The 18,922-nt window shown below is 38.1% G+C and overlaps 6 protein-coding genes across 10 annotated transcripts; 4 read left to right on the top strand and 2 right to left on the bottom strand.

Moving 5' to 3' along the window:
• The first annotated feature begins 880 nt into the window (after positions 1–880).
• Positions 881–8,891, top strand: LOC133841401 (rhythmically expressed gene 5 protein). The gene is made up of 3 exons (XM_062273831.1): positions 881–1,512; positions 7,387–7,573; positions 7,877–8,891. Exons 1-3 carry the CDS (start codon positions 1,399–1,401, stop codon positions 8,557–8,559), a joined length of 984 nt encoding a protein of 327 aa, XP_062129815.1. The 5' UTR covers positions 881–1,398; the 3' UTR covers positions 8,560–8,891.
• A 1,208-nt stretch (positions 8,892–10,099) lies between these two features.
• On the top strand, positions 10,100–12,670 carry LOC133844908 (NF-kappa-B essential modulator). Of its 4 annotated transcripts, none has more exons than XM_062279201.1 (7): positions 10,100–10,249; positions 10,593–10,907; positions 10,986–11,088; positions 11,318–11,625; positions 11,772–11,909; positions 11,969–12,328; positions 12,399–12,670. In XM_062279201.1, exons 2-7 carry the CDS (start codon positions 10,617–10,619, stop codon positions 12,525–12,527), a joined length of 1,329 nt encoding a protein of 442 aa, XP_062135185.1. In that variant the 5' UTR covers positions 10,100–10,249; positions 10,593–10,616; the 3' UTR covers positions 12,528–12,670. The 4 variants fall into 4 exon arrangements, with proteins under 4 accessions (XP_062135185.1, XP_062135183.1, XP_062135184.1 ...); XM_062279199.1 differs by having other exon boundaries at positions 11,969–12,334; XM_062279200.1 differs by lacking the exon at positions 10,100–10,249 and adding an exon at positions 10,350–10,459 and having other exon boundaries at positions 11,969–12,334.
• On the bottom strand, positions 12,530–14,530 carry LOC133844906 (uncharacterized). 2 transcript variants are annotated; one of them, XM_062279197.1, is made up of 5 exons: positions 13,723–14,530; positions 13,503–13,666; positions 13,330–13,439; positions 12,812–13,271; positions 12,530–12,761 (listed from the first exon to the last, which is right to left on the bottom strand). In XM_062279197.1, the coding sequence occupies exons 1-5, from the start codon at positions 14,418–14,420 to the stop codon at positions 12,673–12,675; spliced, it is 1,521 nt and encodes a 506-aa protein (XP_062135181.1). In that variant the 5' UTR covers positions 14,421–14,530; the 3' UTR covers positions 12,530–12,672. The 2 variants fall into 2 exon arrangements, with proteins under 2 accessions (XP_062135181.1, XP_062135180.1); XM_062279196.1 differs by having other exon boundaries at positions 12,812–13,280; positions 13,723–14,529.
• A 138-nt stretch (positions 14,531–14,668) lies between these two features.
• On the top strand, positions 14,669–16,525 carry LOC133844907 (tyrosine--tRNA ligase, mitochondrial). The gene is made up of 5 exons (XM_062279198.1): positions 14,669–15,041; positions 15,101–15,433; positions 15,489–16,063; positions 16,121–16,309; positions 16,365–16,525. Exons 1-5 carry the CDS (start codon positions 14,905–14,907, stop codon positions 16,523–16,525), a joined length of 1,395 nt encoding a protein of 464 aa, XP_062135182.1. The 5' UTR covers positions 14,669–14,904.
• Positions 16,526–16,542: 17 nt separating this feature from the next.
• LOC133844909 (uncharacterized) lies at positions 16,543–17,520 on the bottom strand. Its single transcript, XM_062279203.1, has one exon. It carries the CDS (start codon positions 17,422–17,424, stop codon positions 16,624–16,626), a length of 801 nt encoding a protein of 266 aa, XP_062135187.1. The 5' UTR covers positions 17,425–17,520; the 3' UTR covers positions 16,543–16,623.
• Positions 17,521–18,333: 813 nt separating this feature from the next.
• On the top strand, positions 18,334–18,885 carry LOC133844910 (larval cuticle protein 9). Its single transcript, XM_062279204.1, has 2 exons — positions 18,334–18,480; positions 18,554–18,885. The coding sequence occupies exons 1-2, from the start codon at positions 18,364–18,366 to the stop codon at positions 18,818–18,820; spliced, it is 384 nt and encodes a 127-aa protein (XP_062135188.1). The 5' UTR covers positions 18,334–18,363; the 3' UTR covers positions 18,821–18,885.
• Positions 18,886–18,922: the final 37 nt, after the last annotated feature.

Genomic DNA, 18,922 nt, shown 5'->3' with positions numbered 1-18,922 from the left:
AACGCAACGAGTTTATCAAATAAACGTCTTAATTTACGCATTCAATGAAATATTTTGTATGTAATTAGGGAATCCCATCCTTGAATAATTAGCAATCATGTGTGTATTCATAATTAGGCACAACCGGTTCTTGTAATCTTAATACCCCAAAAACCTTTTGGCGACACAAAAATTTGCAACAATTTGAATTTGTTTTTTTTTTATGATCATTCTTTACTCTTCAATCAAATAAATTTTACGATAATCGAAGCTCAAACAAAAGAGGATCTCAACTTGGCGCCAAGACACATATTAATTATCATTTGGTTGTTAAATAAAACACACATACAATATCGTATTTTGTTTTCCCATCAAACAGCAAATTTGCAATAATTGCTTCAATAAATGCACACATAACATATGTACTGTATGTAGGTATGTATGTATGTATGTATGTATGCAATTGATTATAAATTACGTTCTGAAGCTCAACTGCTTTTGGTTGTTAGGCATGAGGCAGACTCAACGACGACGACAGTAAACTTGACTTTGAAATTTTGCAATTTTTATTTGAATTTATTTATTTGTATTTTTCAATTTCTATTTTAACTGCAAGCGTGTAGAACAAGTTTGCTGTGTGCGTGTCACTCAATCAGAGAGCGAGAGAGTTGTGAGAGAGCGAGCCGCAATAAGAGAGAGCACCTGTTTGCATTGCCATTTGCACTCTCGCAAGCTTAGCTCTCAGTTATGAGTAGTGTTGTAAGCGTGCCGATATTTCTGCAAGATTTCTATACGTTCCACCAATAGATTGCGAGTAGTTCGTGCAGAGTCGTGTCACGCGTGCATCACAATTTCAACCGGGCTCAAAGCTTAAATACGTGTGCACCGCTGACTGTTGCTTCATTTGAAGACGAGTCGCAGTCGCAGACGAAGCCGGCAAGTTGTCAATTTGCTGTGTATGTGTTAGTGTATGTGTGCGAGAGGAATTTCAACAGTGGGTGTGAAATGTGAAACGAGCTTTTTGCGTTTTAAGCCGAGACAGACATCAACAAACAAATAAACAAAACTGAAACAACAAAACAAATAAAACGAAATTAGTCAAGCTCGTTGTACACTTTAATTAAATTAAGTGCAAAAGCAAAGAGCATAAGCCAAAGTGAAGCCATTGGACAAAAGAAAGTTTCGCTTTTGGTATTAACATCAAATGGGCCACAATAGCGCCTTTAATTGAGCCAAATAACAAACAACAACAACAATAAAAATAAGAAGAAGAAAAAAAGAAAGTCTGACGACGCGCATTACACAAACACGTCAACCTCAACCGACAACAACAACGGTCTGCAATTGGCCCCCAGGAGACCGGATCCAAAGTAAAAGCCCTATCAAACGCATCCAACCTTTCGACATCCAACCAGCAACATGACGCAAGTTGCAAGAGTGATCTTAGCCTGCTGCCTGCTCAGCGCTGTTACCATCCAAATGAGCTCAGCCTCGGCAATACCGATTTGGGAGTTTTTGTCGCGTAACGAAAAGGTAAGTCCACTTCACTCAAGATGCCACTAAAATAGCCAGCAAAATAAAAAACATAAAAAAAAGTGAATTGAATGAAACCTTCTAATTTGCATCGAACAAAATCATAATGATAATCGCCAAATTACGCATACGCCATGTTCGCTCCAGTTATAACAATGACAATAGCGTGGTGTGGTGCCTCGTGTCCTTGGCATTGGCAATCCGGTAAATCTAGCACAGTTTTTCGCACATTTACAAACATAATTATCAATATTTTGATGTGATTTCATATTCGATGTTATGATAACTTTTCAATGAACATCATAAATAGCAGTGCTTAACAAAGACACACACACACACATTGTGATGTACAAATATTAACGGCGCTTTGCTGCTTTTAGCAGCTACATATTTTAATGTTATGTCGTTCGTTTCCACACCAGGCAACAACATATCGAACACACATCGAACATATTGAATAATTTGAATACTCAATACTGAATACTGAACACTGAATACTGAATACTGAATATGCATGGGCAGCCGACATTAAACTGAGCATCAGAGTGAGCGGTATTTGAGGCTCATTTGCATAACTGTACCGCAGTCACAGTGGCCCCACAGACAAAAAATAAATAAATAGTTAGCTGAATCACAATAAATACAATGCTACTTAAAGACAAAAAACCAAAAAACAAATCCAAACAAAAAAACAATAATGTATTGAAATAAAATTAAATTAAATAAACATTGAAAACAGCTGAAGCTGAAGCTGAAGCAGAAGCTCCACTAGAGTTCAGTTTTGTATTCAGAAATATACATGTTTGAATATCAAATATGTCGCGGTTATCATATTTATACGCTGAAGAAGAATATCGGCGTTAGTCATCCTTGACATAAATATGAACATCATATGCCGCATAGCTCTGAACTTGACATTGTCCTCAGTCAGTGTGTGTGTTATCGTGTTATCAATTGTTTGGCTTCTGCTAATCATTGTTCATGTGGTTCCATTCCTGCAGACGACAATCGACATAATGACGACAACCCGACAACGGCGAGATCATCATCATCAACCGGCTCAGCCGGTCTATATCTCAAGTTTGTCATTCGGTGAAACGCTTAGATTTTTGTTTACCTTCGCGCATGTCTCAAGCGTTTGCATGTTGCAAATATATATATCTAGATATACTCGCTCATAACATATATATATATATGGCAGACAAGTATAGCAGTAAGTTTAAACATACTTAATGTATTGCCGGTTTCAACAGACTCGAGACTTTTGTGGAAGACTCCAAGAAACGGAAATTTAGAAAGGCATCGAGTCACTTTGTGCTCAAGTGTTTTTGGTTTTTTTGTGTATGTTTGTCAGTTTGTGCAGCTCGGTAGAAACAACCAAAAGCAAGGCTTGGTGAGAATTGCCTAACATACAAGCACACTAAACGAGTATAAATTATATATAAACACATACATACATATATGTTATATTCACCTGGCTAACAATAAAGTTACTTAGTGTCTGCCTAGAGAGTGAGATTAATTATAAATTTTATAGGGAACTCGGACACCTTCATTGTATTCCCTGCCAGTAATTACAGCTTTTCTTCTCCTCTCATTCTTTCGAGTATCTCATTTCCCTATCATGAGAATTTCAAGCTTGTAGCTTGGAGAATTTGAATAGGAAACGAATGTTTCCCATCGCATTTCCCTCATCAGTACTATCTTTTATTGTTTGCAAACAAGTTGAGTTATTTGAATTCGCATGGTGTTTTTATTTATGGCAAAAATGACGGCTAACATTTGCTAGCAAAATGAAAAGTACTTACCAAAAAAACCAACCATAAATCCAAATGAGCTTGCACTAAATCAACGGACCGGGACGACGACAACAAGACAAAACATTAAATTTCGTTTATGATAAACAAAATGTAAAAAAACTAAATCGACGTTAAAAACTATTTTCATTTACATTGGCAATTGCTGCCAAAAGTAGTGGAGGGGAGGGAAGGAGAGATTGTACAAAATAAAATACAAAACAAAAATTCACCAGAAAAAAAAAGCTTTTCACTTTTTTGCGCAACAAACCGTGACAACGACGGCGCCTGCGTCAAGTCTTTGATTGGGATTGAGATCGGACGTGGATCACACTCCGGTTGTCTATCTGGGCGATCTATGGTTGTGTAGCGGGTGGTGGGGGGTAGCGGAGATGTGGAGATGTGGAGATGGGGGCATGTTACACGCTCATAAACAGTTAATGAACTCTGCGGCTATTATAAATACGATGTAAATATCGTAAGCATGCGAGTTATTAATGACAGCTTAATGCAATTAGTTATAGTGAGCCCCTCTCGACATCGTTTCGCCAAGTCATGCCGCTGTGCTAACTACATCCTATAAAGCATTTGTTTTTCTTAATTTTGTTTTTTTATTTTTTGGCAGCGCATCTATTTTAGCAACTCGCACGCGAACTGCGCCTTAAATAATTTCAATTTCAAGCAGCTTTGTTGTCGTTTCGGCCTTTTTATTTTGTTATTATGTATTTCGATTTACTTTTATTTTTATTCTAAGCCCCTCCATACACACAAAGTGCTCAGACAATGGAACCCAAGTCTCGTTTTTGTAATGCGAGTACAATCCAACAAAACGAATTCGACATGTTCAATTCTATACACAAAATCGCGTACTTACGTATTATATGTTGTACTATACGTGAATATCCGGTACCCGCATATCAATAGACAAACGAGAAAATAATTTCCAAAAACTAATTAATTGCGAAATTCTAAAACGCAGATGGCAAAACTAAACAAACAATAGAAGACGGAGCATTAGAAATTGCTAATTGAAATCTAAGTTTTTTACTGCGTACAATAAATAGTGATAGAATCATCTAAAGTGGGATTCTATCTATAGGTCAAAGTACGTTCACAAGTTAAACCCACATACAATACAATTCTATATCTTCTCTACTATACAAAATATATCACAAGCTAATAGATTTTTAAGAAAGTTGTTGAGTATTAATAGGAGTTAACTTAATTTCTTTATAGGGTGTCTCCCAGTCTCGTAGTCCCTACCTCAGCACACTTACTTGTTTTTTAATTAAATTTTGTTTACCGTTTTCTGTTCGCTTCATCTCACCTCATCTCTAGCGCTTTCGATTTTCGATTGCAAAAACAAGCAATGTTTTTGTTGTTGCTGTTTTTTTTTTTTTTCTTCTCAGTTTTGTTGTAGTTTTTGCCCTTAATGTTTAGGTGCAAACGCGTTTAGCCGGTTTGACCCGAACTTCAATAAATAAATTATGTTCGCATTACTTTTTTACGTAAAAAGAAATATGTATTTATATTTGGGGTATAGTATATATATAGACTCACAGACCGACTTACTCCCATAAGCAAAAATGCAGCATCGTCATCATCATAATGAACGTGAACGGGATCAACATTTCCAATGGTAATGGCAATCATGCTTTTGTATTCGATGTCTGTGTCTGTGTCTCTCCATCTCCATCTCCATCTCCATCCGATTTTGTCTGTCTGTCTTTGGGCCACTGGCTGGACGCTAATGTTAACGTTTCTCCACCGGTTGTTTATTAGTTTTGTTGAAATTTTTTACCCTTTTACTTGTTTGGCTATCAGTTTTGTTTTTTGTTTTATTATTTCGTTTTTGTCTTCTGTTTCATAATGTAAACTGCGTATATCGACAGGTTATTGAACCAGACACAACACAACATAATAATAATAAAATAAATACAACAACAAAAAATGATCAAACATTTGGTTAGCATTTTAGTTCCGGGGATACACCAAATTGCGAATATTTATGGCGTTCTGTTGTTGTTTTAAGTGCGAATTAGAAGCACTGTTAATTAAATCCATGTATTCCCCGAAAAATGGGGAATCTTCAAGAAGAGTGTGGAATTCCCTAACTAAACAGATAAGATCTTCGATACATGATAAACACGGACTATATTTAATGTTGTTCTCATGATCACATCAATACTCACACACAATAATTTCAAGTTCAAATTCTTGTTTTATTATTAGAAATATTATGCATGCATAATAAAAACTCCTAGAGGTTATACGTAGGTTCAAGTACGTTTCTACTTCATTTTCAACTATCAGCATTTGAAGCTAAGCTGAGTTGAGCTTTTTTTTTAACATTTCTCAGCTTTCTCATATGCATATGCAATGTATTAATATATATGCATATCCATTTATAAATTCAATTAACATTTTTCATAATTAATTGGAAATGATGCGCGAGTTTGTTAATCATTTTGCAAGCAGCTTATAAATCATTAGCTGCCAGGCAACGACGATCGGCAAGTGCGATCTCAGGTATTTGCCGGTCATTATAAAGCCAAGATTTGTACTCGTAATTTGTATACTACGTATATATGTAAATTTATAATATATCGGATAATGTGTGTGACTTTGACAACACCCGCCTTCATTTTTTATATTTATACTTTTTTTTAAATTTATTATTTATTTTCTCGTTGCTGTTGCTCACATTCATTTGGAGATTCTCCTTAATTATTTAATTGTGTCAGGGGCTGGAACACTAAAAAAAAGGCTGTAAAAATGTTAAATAAATCAGATAAGGGATTATATGGGGATTTGCTGACGTATGTGTTTGTGAATTCGTGATCGTATTCAGAAATCATAAAAACCAAAAAAAAACAAAAAGCCTACACGTATCATTTATTTATTTGTGTACTTTATATTGGCTTGGTAAATTGAGTAATTTTTTACTGCACACAACAAACAACAATAACAACAAATCTGTGTGCATTTGTGTGTGTGTGTGTGTGTGTGTGTGTGTGTGTGTGAGTTTGTATGCGCAAATGTAGAAAAAAAGCATATTTGTCTCAAATTGCATTTTACAGTTTGCACACGTCTTGTGGTCAATAAACATACATATTCGCTACAGGTTGTTGCCATTGTTTTTGTTGCTGTAGCTTTTGCTGTGTTGCTGTTGCTGTTGCTGTTGTGGGTTTAACGGTAATTTGTAATTTGAGCCAGCGTTTTGTGCATACATCGGGTATATCATTATGCAAACAGCGTTAAATTGTAAAACTTCGAGACGTAGCCAAGAAGCAATGCAAATCCAAAACCCAAACTCAAACCCAAAACCAAGTCGCAGTCCAATTCAAATCCAATGCAAATGAATCTTTTGGTTTGACTGGAACCAGCTCAAGGTGCATGAGACCAAACAGAATTGGCTGCCATTCGAGTATGACACAAATTCTAATTCTTTGGCCTTACTTTCTATTTATTTCCAAATTAAGTTTAGCTTGACGCTAATAAATGAGAAATGCCGGATTTTGTTATTATTATTTTTTCGTATTAATTATCAGTCTAGTGTCTGTTGATTAGCATGTCAAATACTAGATGATGGCAGCGATGTGAGGCTGGGCTTTGCGACTTTGCGTCACCAGTCGCGAAATTCCGATCTTGGGCATGTGTCATCCTCTCCACGTAGAATATTCTGCAATTAAAAGTCTATTCAACGCTTCGATGCGCACAAAGAATAGCAAGCAAACAAATCGTTGATAAAGCAAACTGGGCATGCGCTGCGCTGCTTTGGCTGCTGAACCGTAAACTAGAGCACAGTTGCGGACCCAACCCAGTGATAGACCCACACACACACATACACATACGTAAACACATCTTACAGATTTAAATAACATATATGCACACATGTTGGCAGAGGCAGTTATTGCTCAACGCGAGTCGCTTTTGAAATGCATTTCATTTGAGCGCATCACTCACACGCACTGTTGCCCGCTGCCGTTGTTTATTCCCGTTGTTGTCGCTATTGCTCAAGTCAGTCTCTCAAGTTATCTCTAATTTCGCCTCTCTTCTTCCCCTCCCTCCCTTTCAGATGTCGTACCTCTACTCAACGTTCGCACAACTGGTTAGCGTGCACTGCAAGTCAACGGTGGGCGGTGGCCAACCCGTAAACCAATGCAAGCACAATCTGCTTGGTTATGGCTATGAGAAATTGCAAACATTCTCCGATGCGCAACTCGAGGCACTTGATCCGTATCAGCGCGATGCCAATGAGCTGAGTGAGTATTGCATATTTATGACATCAACATCATCACCCTCTAATTTCCATCCCATCCCCATCCCTCAACCTCAATTCAACCCATCTCAGTATGCGAAGCGTGGGAATTCAGTGCCAAACTTCCGTGAGCGATAACAGCAGCTGGCAGAGTGCAGCTATTGCTACCACTACATTCGATTTTTGGCTTGAAATTCCGCGCTACGTGTTGTCACATGTTCACCCATATGTGGCATATATGTGGCGATAAGCGATAAGAGATAAGAGTACGTGATTTCAATGTGCTTTCAATTGTGTCTTTCCGCAGTCTGGTCATCGATTATGCGGGATCATCCCAGTGCAACGCTGATAACCACACGCAAGCCCCAAACGGTGCCCACACCTCCGGCCTCGTCGCTCATCATACTCACCCATCAGCAGCCACCGCAGCAGAATCAACAACAGCAAAATCCTCTCTTCGATGGCAGCAGCAGCGGCAACATCGAGCACAAGCACAAATACGCCATGGACATGGATATGGCCTATGGCTATGGCGGCGGTGAGCAGAGTCCAGCTGTCCAGCAGTCAAGTGAACTTCCCGTTGCCGCCGCCTTGACAGCTGAGCCACCACAGACGTATCTGAGCGGTCCGCTGGTGATTCGTCTACGTCCCGATGGCACACCCGTTGAGGAGGACAAAAACCGGCCGCTGCCGCGTGACGATGATCTGGAAACTTATCGTTTGGCGCACGGTGGCAACATCGGCGGCAACAGCAACCCACGCCCGAACAGACATCGCAAGATTGCTACCATTAGCGCACTCAAGCAGCAACACTTTGCGGCCATTGCTCTGCAGAGAGAGCTGCAACCACCTCATCCTCAGCAAGTGCGACGTCAGTTCCGCCAGACACAGCCACAGCAACAGCCACAGCTACAGCTACAGCTACAGACGCAATCCCATCCGCAGCCCCTCATCAGCTCTGGCTATTATTATAGCAAGGGGCAGGCGTAAGATGTCAGTCACCACAGGTTGAGGGGGCGTAACGCCTTCTGAATTGATTTTTATTAGATTATAGTAGTACTATAGTTTTAAGTATAATGATTGAGTGTGTCGGGTGGCTGAAAGATTTGAATGTGATATTGATAATGGTCGTGCATGAGGAATCTTTGTTTAACCGCGTAAATGGTTTCGATGCACTTGAGCTTTAATTGAATTTCGTATTTGTACAATTTATATAACAACGTTTAAGTTTTCTTTAATTTTATTTATTCGTGTGCATTAGTTATAAGCTGACATAGAGATTCTTACAAAATAAAACTTTATATTTGTATTTGCAAAATCAATCTGAATTTTTGTGTTTTTGTTTTTGGTTTTTTTTTATGAATTTTGTCATATCGAATCAAACCAGTTTGATTTGAGTATGATTATGTATTTAATTTGCACACAGTGAAAGCCATACTCTCTGCCTTTGAACAGCTGTTGCTTTTTGTTTTAACCCAAATCTTGTATTTGGGGGTTTTCTTTATAATACCATCTTCAACGAAATCTGGATGCTTTGTGAATAAATACCAAAATAGTAATAGAATTTTAAATAGGTTGATGATTCATATTTCTTACAAATTTGCTGAAAATTGTATTCACAATATCTTAAACACTAACCACAAAAAGCAAAATTAATTCGGCGAATATGTAAATAAGCATCGGACGCATCTGCACCCAAAATGCCAAAAGTTACGGAGATGAATAACTAAGAATGATTGTGTAGATAAATACATATTGAAGCAATTCTTTTACAAATGAAATGTCCGTGTAACAAAGCTATCACTGTACGTATACGTAATCTGTGAATGTACACAAAAACTGATATCTATATTTATGCAATGAAAGTGCCGATTACAAAGCCTTTTTACCAATATTCGAATAAAAGGTAACTAAATCCAGTTCCCATTGTGCTCAAATTATCACGCGAACACCTCATTAACCCACATTATAAAAAATTACACATGCACTTTAAAGAGGACAATGGAGTTATCACATAAAAGGTGAATCCGGTTCTTAGGCAGATATATCATATTTTAATACGTCAATTCTGAAAATCCAATACAAAAAAATTTATTTTGGATACTGCAATAACAAATCTTTCCAGTTTACTTTACACCAAGTGCATGTCGATCACAAAGTTATGACATTCAAATTAATTCTCAATTGATATTGAAAATTTGCTTAATTGATCATTAAATCGTTAACAGTTGCATACATAGCCAGTTCAAAACGCAACGGTTAGCCTTTGAAAACAGTGCTGTAAAACGATATTCACAAAAAACCGTCGATCGATTACAATTTTAATATATTAGAAAAAACATCTATGTTTGGTTCCATCGATGTTTTCAACGTATATTTTTCTCTACAAATTACTTAAATTAAACAAGTTAAATTGTACAACATACACAATAATCAAGAGAAACAATAATGTTGTTATCCTTTTTCAAAAATTCATAACACTCATGCTTTGCTATCGATATTTCTCAATTCAATATGGTCACACTAGTACACAGCTGTTTATATAAATGGTCTCACTTTAAAAATAGGTCATAAAATGCACAAAAATAAAAATAACTGTTAGACCGCTAAGAAAACTGAGCAAAACTCAATAGACGCGCAAGAATTCTAAAACATTAGTGAAGAAAAAACTACCGATAAGGTTTGTACATTCATAACACAAGTAATCTAAGTAAAATTTCAAATGACGCAGCAGTCGGGGAAGCCTGGAAAAAGAACACATTGCTTGTATGAATCACTAAATAAATCAAAGAGATAAAACACATACATATACGGACCCAAATATTCATGTATATATGTACAGAAACGGTAATTTCGATTTTGAAACACGCGAAGCAATTCAGCACCACATGTGTGTTCATAGTTGTGTATTTATCGATTAATCACAAGATCCATTGTATATTTTTCAAATCCGGGGAATCCCCTGCTGAATACTTATCATATGTTGGTTGAATTAACAACTGATTACGTTTAAATATTCTCAGTAATTGAAAGCAAGTCGAGGTATTATGGCGGAAGAGGATTCGTTCGTTATTTTAGGCAGTTCCCCTCTGCCGTCGCTTTACTCTCATGGAAATTCTCTTCTACACGATGCCCTGGAGTATGATGGAGATGAAAATGGAGAAACCGCAGTGGCTGCGACAGAGAATACAGCTGCTCCTGTCAGTTTGAATCAACAAAACGAAATTGCGGAACTAACAAAATTAAATGAAAACAGCCTACCCACAACTTTGCCATCAGAGCAAAATTCATTGGCTGCCAGCTTCCTCTTGGGCGATGTTAATCCTGATGTGCTTAAGGTAAGCTAATTGATGCATGTGTATATACTACATATATGTTACGTATTTTATAAATTTTAATTTTTTTATCTCTTACAGAACAGCGTATACTCACAATTTCCCAGTCTTTGCTCTATGCAAGCTTGTGCCGAGGATGTTGTAAAACTACAAACAATGATGACCGAATATGTGGCTCTAAAACGTATGTGCGTTTTATTCCTTTTTGTGCTATACAAAAGCCAAATCTGTTGTGATTTTGAACAATCAACAACTTTACTTTTAATATTTTCATAAGATTGTTTAATTTGCAACAATTTGTGCTTTTGTGTAGCACAGGCTTGAATAATACTTTTCATACAATTGAACAGTTGATTTGTAAGACTTAAACGACATACGATAATATCCCATTTCATAAAAATCTTTACATTCAGAAACTTTGGATAAAGTTAATAATACGATGCAGGGATATTATAAAATTACCCAGAAGTGGCGAGAGGAAGCATCTGGAAGGGAAGAGGCATATAAACAAAAGCTACAGGAATGTCAATTCCAGATAGATAAATTAACTGAGGAAAACCGACAACTAAAAAAGGATGTTGACGCGAATTTGGAGCAAATGCGTCTGGTGGAAAATATCAGACAAAAGGAACACGATGAACTTCGTCAAAGTGTGTCGGAAAAATCTTCGTTAATAAGCAATATGCGTGTTGAAATTGATAAACTGCAACAACATCAAGTAGTAAGTGATACATTTCAATGAGTATGATTATTCAACTGTGCTTCTTATCAGGCTTTAAAATAACAGATAACGAATAGCTTTACATTATATGTAGATACTCCTTTGTATTATGTTCGTATTAGCTCAAAGTGCAACTATATTTGCAGCCGTCCTTCGAGTACGTTCCTGAAGCTGTCACTACAGAATCTGAATATATTAAACGCGAGGAACATGAACTCCAAGTTAAAGATCTAAAACGTCAGATGTCACAATTATTGGCCGAAAATCTTGAAATCAATGATATGGTATACATCATCGTATACTACACAATTGAGTTTATCCCACTAATCTATTTTCATTATAGAAAAAAACATATATTGATGAGATCAACTGTTTAAAGGTCAACCTGACAAGTGCAGAAGAACTTTTTAATGCAACGCGCGCCGATGTCAATAATTTAAAAGCTAAGGATCTTCAAAAAGATGAAGAAATTGCATATTTGAAGACACAAATCGATATTTATAGAAGAGATTTTGAAATGGAACGCGCTGATCGGGAAAAGAATGCCGGTGAGAAGGAGCAATATTTAGTAGATTTGCGAGCATTGCAAAGACGTAACCAAGAGCTCATCGAGGCTCTGGCTGAATCGCACAAAAATAGTAAATCTAGCTATACGCCGTCAACATCAGCTAGCACGAGCACTTTACGAGATGAGCAGAGACCGGTAAGGGTACGTGATAGCCGTTGTGGCTTGAATATGTAGAATGATTACAATTTGGAACTTATATTTGCAGGTGTTGGATCCAACAGGCGCAGCTGCAAAGACAGCGGATACTGAATTCCGTTGTCCGATCTGCTCGAAATCATTTAACGCATTAACTGTTCTGCAAAGTCATGTTAATGACTGTCTGGATAAAAATTAATCTTTCTTTTTGTTTGTGAATAATTACTTAATTTAATCAAAAATACTTAGATTTAATGAAACATAAACCACATCATTTGTGTGTGGTCATATATTTACAAATATGTGTATACATATATATACCCTTTTTGGTGGAATGCATTATTTTAAAGCTTGCTTTGAATGGGAGGCATTTCTAGTGACCAAACTCTTCGGACATCCTGGCTCGCAACAAGATTGCTTAACACTTTTACATCTGAAATATATTAGTGAATTATTAGAAAATTTAACGTCTTTTGTACGAACCACTAGTCCTGGCAAATTCCTGCAGAGTTTGCCGGATATCAAAGGTCGGAATCGCAGTATTTATATTTGGATAGACGACATCCTCATGCTTAATGTTGGACACACAAACTCCAAGGATGTTACCATTCTGGTCGAACATTGGGCCACCGCTTTGACCAGCCTGCACGCTGCCATCGGACATTATTGCACCGTGATCGCACTTAATAATGCGACCTTGGAATATGGACGGGTTAAAATCGTACTTAAAGTTGAAATTCACATAGTATGGAAAGCCAGCGTTGTACACGGTTTGTCCCAAAGTAGCACGATTGCGAGCCAAGCGAACGCAATGGCGTTCAGGCACATCGTCAGGAGCGGTTAGCAGAGCTAAATCATAGGGTCGATTCTCATCGGGATTGCACCAAATAACATCAGAATGAAATTCTCGATCAATAGCTCGACAAAGCACTTTCGAGTTGGGCTGCAAGCACTAATTAAAAGGTTTGTAAATGAACAAATGCTATTCAGTTAATATTTACCTGTCCAACGACATGAGCACAAGTCAGAATAAAGCGTTTGTTATGCACTTTTATAAAGGTGCCAGTGCCTTGTTGACCAGATGATTCAATGACTGCGATGGTGCGTTCCCCTTGAATTCAAAAAATAAAAACTCAATTTAACTTTGCAAGAATGCATTCCAAAAGGGACATACAAGAAAAATTCGATGGCTCCCGCGACATATTAAACATAGTAATTGGCGTGCCCAATTGCTCCATAAAATCACGTAACAGATAACCAAAATTGGCAGCCAAAGTCAGATTAACATTCTCTTGTTCCCGTTGGAATGATGTGCATATAATAACACCAATTAACCGACTGCAATAAACGAGTAATCTTTAGTTATGCAAATAATATATATCACCTGCACTTACAGTTTATTATTAAATACCGCTGAGCCCTCACAGCCCAATGGCAAGGCGTTGGATAAGCCAAATAGAGAGCTACCCATTACATTGGACACCTTGCCAATGCTAATGGTTTTGTAGAAATTTTCCAAGCCAAAAGGCGAACACATGACCAGCACATCGTCCAGAGTATGAATTGGCTGCAGGTAGCGCAAATAACTGGCGATGTGTTGCAGGAATCGCTTAAAGGATTCACGCTCTTTTAGAGCTCTCATGGTCAGTACCAGAAAACTAGAGCGCAAAACATCTTGGCTATCAGAGTCGGCGTTCATCAAGATCTTGTGCAGATTTCGAGACACTTCTGCCGCACAAAAGACATACAAAGGCTGCGCCGCATAGCGGGTCAGTATGTGGGTCACTTGACCAGATTGCTGTGCACTTCGATCTGTTAGTGGACGACGCTGACGATCAAAGGTCACCAGATAATTTAATTTACGCAGCACTTTGCCCTCGTCGCAGGTGTCATCCTGTACATCGACTAGCTTGCATTGTTGCAGGCTATGCAGAATTCGGTCGCCATCGCCATCAGGATGCACAAAAGGCTGCAAGATGCTGCCTGAGCTGATGATGATCTCGTTGTTGATTATAACTGCCGATTGTTTGACCGACTGTTTTGCAGTTTGATTTGTTATATCTAGCAATGCATGACGAATTTTCAGCAACATTATGAATAGTATATTTACTATGATCTGCCATTACAGGCTAAAATTCACTTCAAATACAAAACATTTAACATGAACGAACGTTTCTTTGTTTTGATTAACAAAAAGCGATAAACAGTCAACATAACAACAGTGTTGCATTGAGCGATTAATGAGCGAGTGTTTTAAATGTATGTAATATGGTCACTCTAAGGCAATTACTAATTTACCGGGATTTAGTAATGACAACATAGTTTAAGATATACTACTTTAGAATTATAAGAGAATGGCTTTGCTTAACATACATTTTATTGCAAAATTAATACTCTACATATACTGTGATGTCATATCATGATAACCATTTACTTTACAACCTTGTATTTCAAGGCATGTATGGAACAGCTGACGGTCAGCTGTAGTCGCAAATACCAAAACATTCAACATAACCTCATCTTTGTTTGTTATTCCACTGCAAGCACAAATCCGGATCTGTGATTAGTTTTGCATAATGTTCGCCTTAAGAGTGAAACTATTGCGCCCGCTATTTAGCGGATGCAGTTACTCCAAGCGCACTTTTAGCCACAGAAACCTATTGGAGCTGTCTGATCGCGGCTTCTTTCAAAGCATTTTCCCAGACACTGCTGCGTAAGTTCACGTCAATAATAAATTAACTTAATCTTATATGAAAAACTCATGCAATACAGTCCAAAGATGAAGAATCTATTTAAAACTGCGCCCCAGAGCATATATGCCGGATTCGATCCAACAGCGGACAGTTTACATGTTGGAAACTTGCTTGTGATTATGGGATTATTGCACTGCCAGCGCGCCGGGCACAAACCGATAGCTTTGGTTGGTGGAGCCACCGGGCTAATTGGAGATCCAAGTGGACGTAAAACGGAGCGCAATCAGCTAGGCGAATCTGTGATAGAAACAAACCTGCAAGCCATCGAGCAGCAGCTGCGAAAGGTGTTCAAAAATCATGAGGACTGTCTCTGGGATACAAAAAAATACACCTCCAAGCTCGAGCCACTCACGTGAGTTCTTAAGTTTTCTAAATTGATATGGCAATGATTCGATATCTGATTTTAGAATTGTCAACAATGCAGATTGGTATGCGAATCTAAGTCTGATTGACTTTGTGGCCAACATGGGAAGACACTTTCGCATGGGATCGATGCTGTCGCGTTCCTCGGTTCAATCACGTCTGGAATCAGAGGATGGCATGAGCTTTACGGAGTTTACGTATCAGATCTTTCAGGCCTACGATTGGCTGCATTTGTTGCGCAAACACAACTGCTCATTTCAAATGGGCGGCTCCGATCAAATGGGCAATCTGATGACTGGTCACGAGTTGATAAGTCGCGTTGAACCCAAGCGCGAGGTCTTTGGAATGACACTTCCAATTGTTACCAACGAGGAGGGCGATAAGTTTGGCAAATCAGCAGGAAATGCTGTGTGGTTGGATGAAAATAAGACTTCACCGTTTGCATTGTATCAATTCTTTATGCGAATGCCAGATTCCGAAGTGGAGAAACTGCTAAAGTTGTTCACCTTTATTCCGCTGCCTGAGGTGGAGCAATTGATGCGAGAACACTCCAAGGAACCGGAGAAACGCAAGGCTCAAACACTTCTGGCGGAAGATGTCACTTTGCTTGTACATGGCGGTATGGAATGGTTTTCAATCTTCATATCATTTATATGCTTACAATAGTAATCTTTAGAGAACGGCTTAAAGCAAGCGGAACGAGTTACCAACGCTCTGTACAAGGGAAACGTCGATGGCCTCGCTGAGTTGAACGTGACGGAGATTAAGCAAACCTTTCAAGGTGCCACCATGGTAGACATACTTCCTGAGCCAGGCATGTCCATTCTGGAGTTGGCCATGAAGGCCAAGTGTTTTCCCACAGAAAGTAAGCTACTCTTTATGAACTTGAGATTAATATAATCGCCATCAATGAATTTCAGCCGATGCCGTACGTATTATTAACGCTGGAGGTTTCTACGTTAACCAAAAGAGAGTGCAGAATATTGCAGAAGTTATTACGACTGGCGTCCATGTCCTACGTAATGGAGTTTCCCTATTGCGTGTGGGTAAACGCAACTTTTATATTGTTCGCTGGCAATAGTGATAATCAATAACAAATTGTTGTTAAGTTACATTTATTTACAATCTAAGAGACTATTAAGAAAGTACATTGATGTAAAACACTTGTACCTTCTTTATTTATTTTCCTCTGGGTGCTGGATTTTTACGCCGACGCTTGCGCGCGAGCAAATCTTTGGCCTTTTCTTTCTTCAAATCCTTGTCGTAGAATTTGCCACTCTTTGTGAATGTCTTCTGTTCGTTGCGCATCTCCGCGAGTTTGCGATTCTTTTGCTTTATGATGTTTTTCTTGTTTGCAGACTTCTTTTTGCCTGCCTCCGATATCTGAACCTTGATTTTGCGCCCCTGCAATTCTGTGTTGTGCAAGCGGAATCCTTGTTGGAAACTTTTCAGATCCTCCATCTCCACAAAGGCAAAACCGCCCCGTCGCTTTTTGGGTATTCTAATGGATTTCACAGCACCAGCAACCGCAAAGTGCGACTCCAAGTCGTCCTTAGTCGTCTCAAAGTTGAGATTTGTAACGTAGAGTACGTGTCTGTTTAATTTCGAGGCACCACGCAGTAGACTATTCAATTGATTAGTGGTTATGTGTCCATCAGCATTGGATTCTTCTTCCTCGTCCGCAGAGCCTTCGCTGCCATCTGCAACCTTTTCCTCCGTTTGTTTGGTGTCATCTACCTCATTGTTTTCATCCGGGTGGTCTTCGTCCTCGGCGTCACTGCTGTCAGAATCGCTGGCGTTCTTGACATCATCCTTGTCCACATATGTGCCTTCAAAGATCTCTTTACGTTTCTCGTCATCAAAGTTCCCCAGTAGATCGGCAGAATCATCGTTTACTGTTTTCCTCACTCTCTTCGGCTGTATATACAGTTCCACTTCATAGTCACTCCCAGAATCGGACCCGCTCCCATCACCGGCCATGATTTTACCGAAATAAAAACACAAGCAAAATAACAAAGTTGACAACTTGCTGACAGCACGTGTAACAATGAGTGTGACCGCAAACTAAATCTATAATATATACCAAAAGAACATAGCTGACCAGTGTTGCCAACATCCGAGTTTTCTGTAGTATCTGTGTAAATGAAAAAAATAGTTACAAAAATATGATAAAATTTCCAAAATGAAATAGATATTTAAACTAGCTGAAAGCCTAGCTGGATTATACATGAAAATAGATTAATTGTAAACACTTGTAGATTTTACTAGTAGTAGAATAGATTTGATATCAAATCAACTTCGATCGATTTTCTTTCATTTGAGCTTGCATTAACAATTTATTTAGATGTCTGCACATTGACACTAATTACACTAATTTTAACATATGCATATGTATAAGCAATGGATTTGATGTTTATTTTCGTTTTTAAGAACAGGATATATAGGTTGCAGTTGTTCCAGACATTGCACACTTATAAAAACCTGTTTTATTATCTGAATCTTATGCTAATTGTCCAAATTAGTTAATTATATGTTCAGAACATATTGGTCATTATTTGATTAATATTAAGTTTATTTTCATGTATGAAATATTTCATAACTTCACTGAATAGAAGAATGATAACTATTTCTTTAAGGCACATGTCTAACAAATCTAACTATATGCAATATTCAAATTGTGTACAATCGAGTTTATACTAAAACTTGTACTTTGATGTTTTATGATATTTAAAACTGCACTGATGAGACCAGCAAAAACTTGATTATCTGCAGATAAGCTAATTTGCAATATAATAAATTATAAACATTTAAGCATGAGCACGCTCAAATGATTGTAAGGTACTCTCTTGCTTAAATTAAACAAAACTGTTCCAGATCAAGTTTGGTGAAATTTCCGTTACTCGTCGGGCCAGTTTGGAAATGTCATCAGATATCAGATTTGTAGCTAGTGACTATAAAAGCCTAGCGCAGTTGCATATCTCATTAGTTCTGTTTCGTTCTCAGATAACAACCAACTACCTCAACATGAAATTCGTGGTAAGAACAAATTGTGATAAATTATGCATGTTTACAAAAACTTAAGAAATAAATATGTATGTATTTTTTACAGATTGTTCTTGCTTGCCTTTTGGCCGTCGCCTGTGCTGTCGATGAGCGTTCAGCTGTTACCACTGAGGAGCGCGTCCAGGTTAATCCCGATGGTTTCAACTACAATGTTGAGACCTCCAACGGCATTGAACTGAACCAGCAAGGAAAGGTTGATGAGCACACAAACAGTGTCTCCGGCTCTTACAAATACACCGCTCCTGATGGCAGCCTCGTCGTGGTCACCTACACTGCCGATGAGAACGGTTACAAGGCCGACGTTAAGGTTTAAAATGCTTGAAAACAAAAACAAAACCAAAAACAATTATCAATAAATTGCATGGAAAAAAACTAAAATTACTTTCTGAAAGCCTTTTTTTCTTTGAAAAACATT

Source organism: Drosophila sulfurigaster, chromosome 3 (assembly GCF_023558435.1).
Source record: "Drosophila sulfurigaster albostrigata strain 15112-1811.04 chromosome 3, ASM2355843v2, whole genome shotgun sequence".
NCBI classification, from domain to species: Eukaryota; Metazoa; Arthropoda; class Insecta; order Diptera; family Drosophilidae; genus Drosophila; species Drosophila sulfurigaster.
Note: the sequence above shows the minus strand (reverse complement) of the source record. Positions and strands in the feature narration are given on the sequence as shown.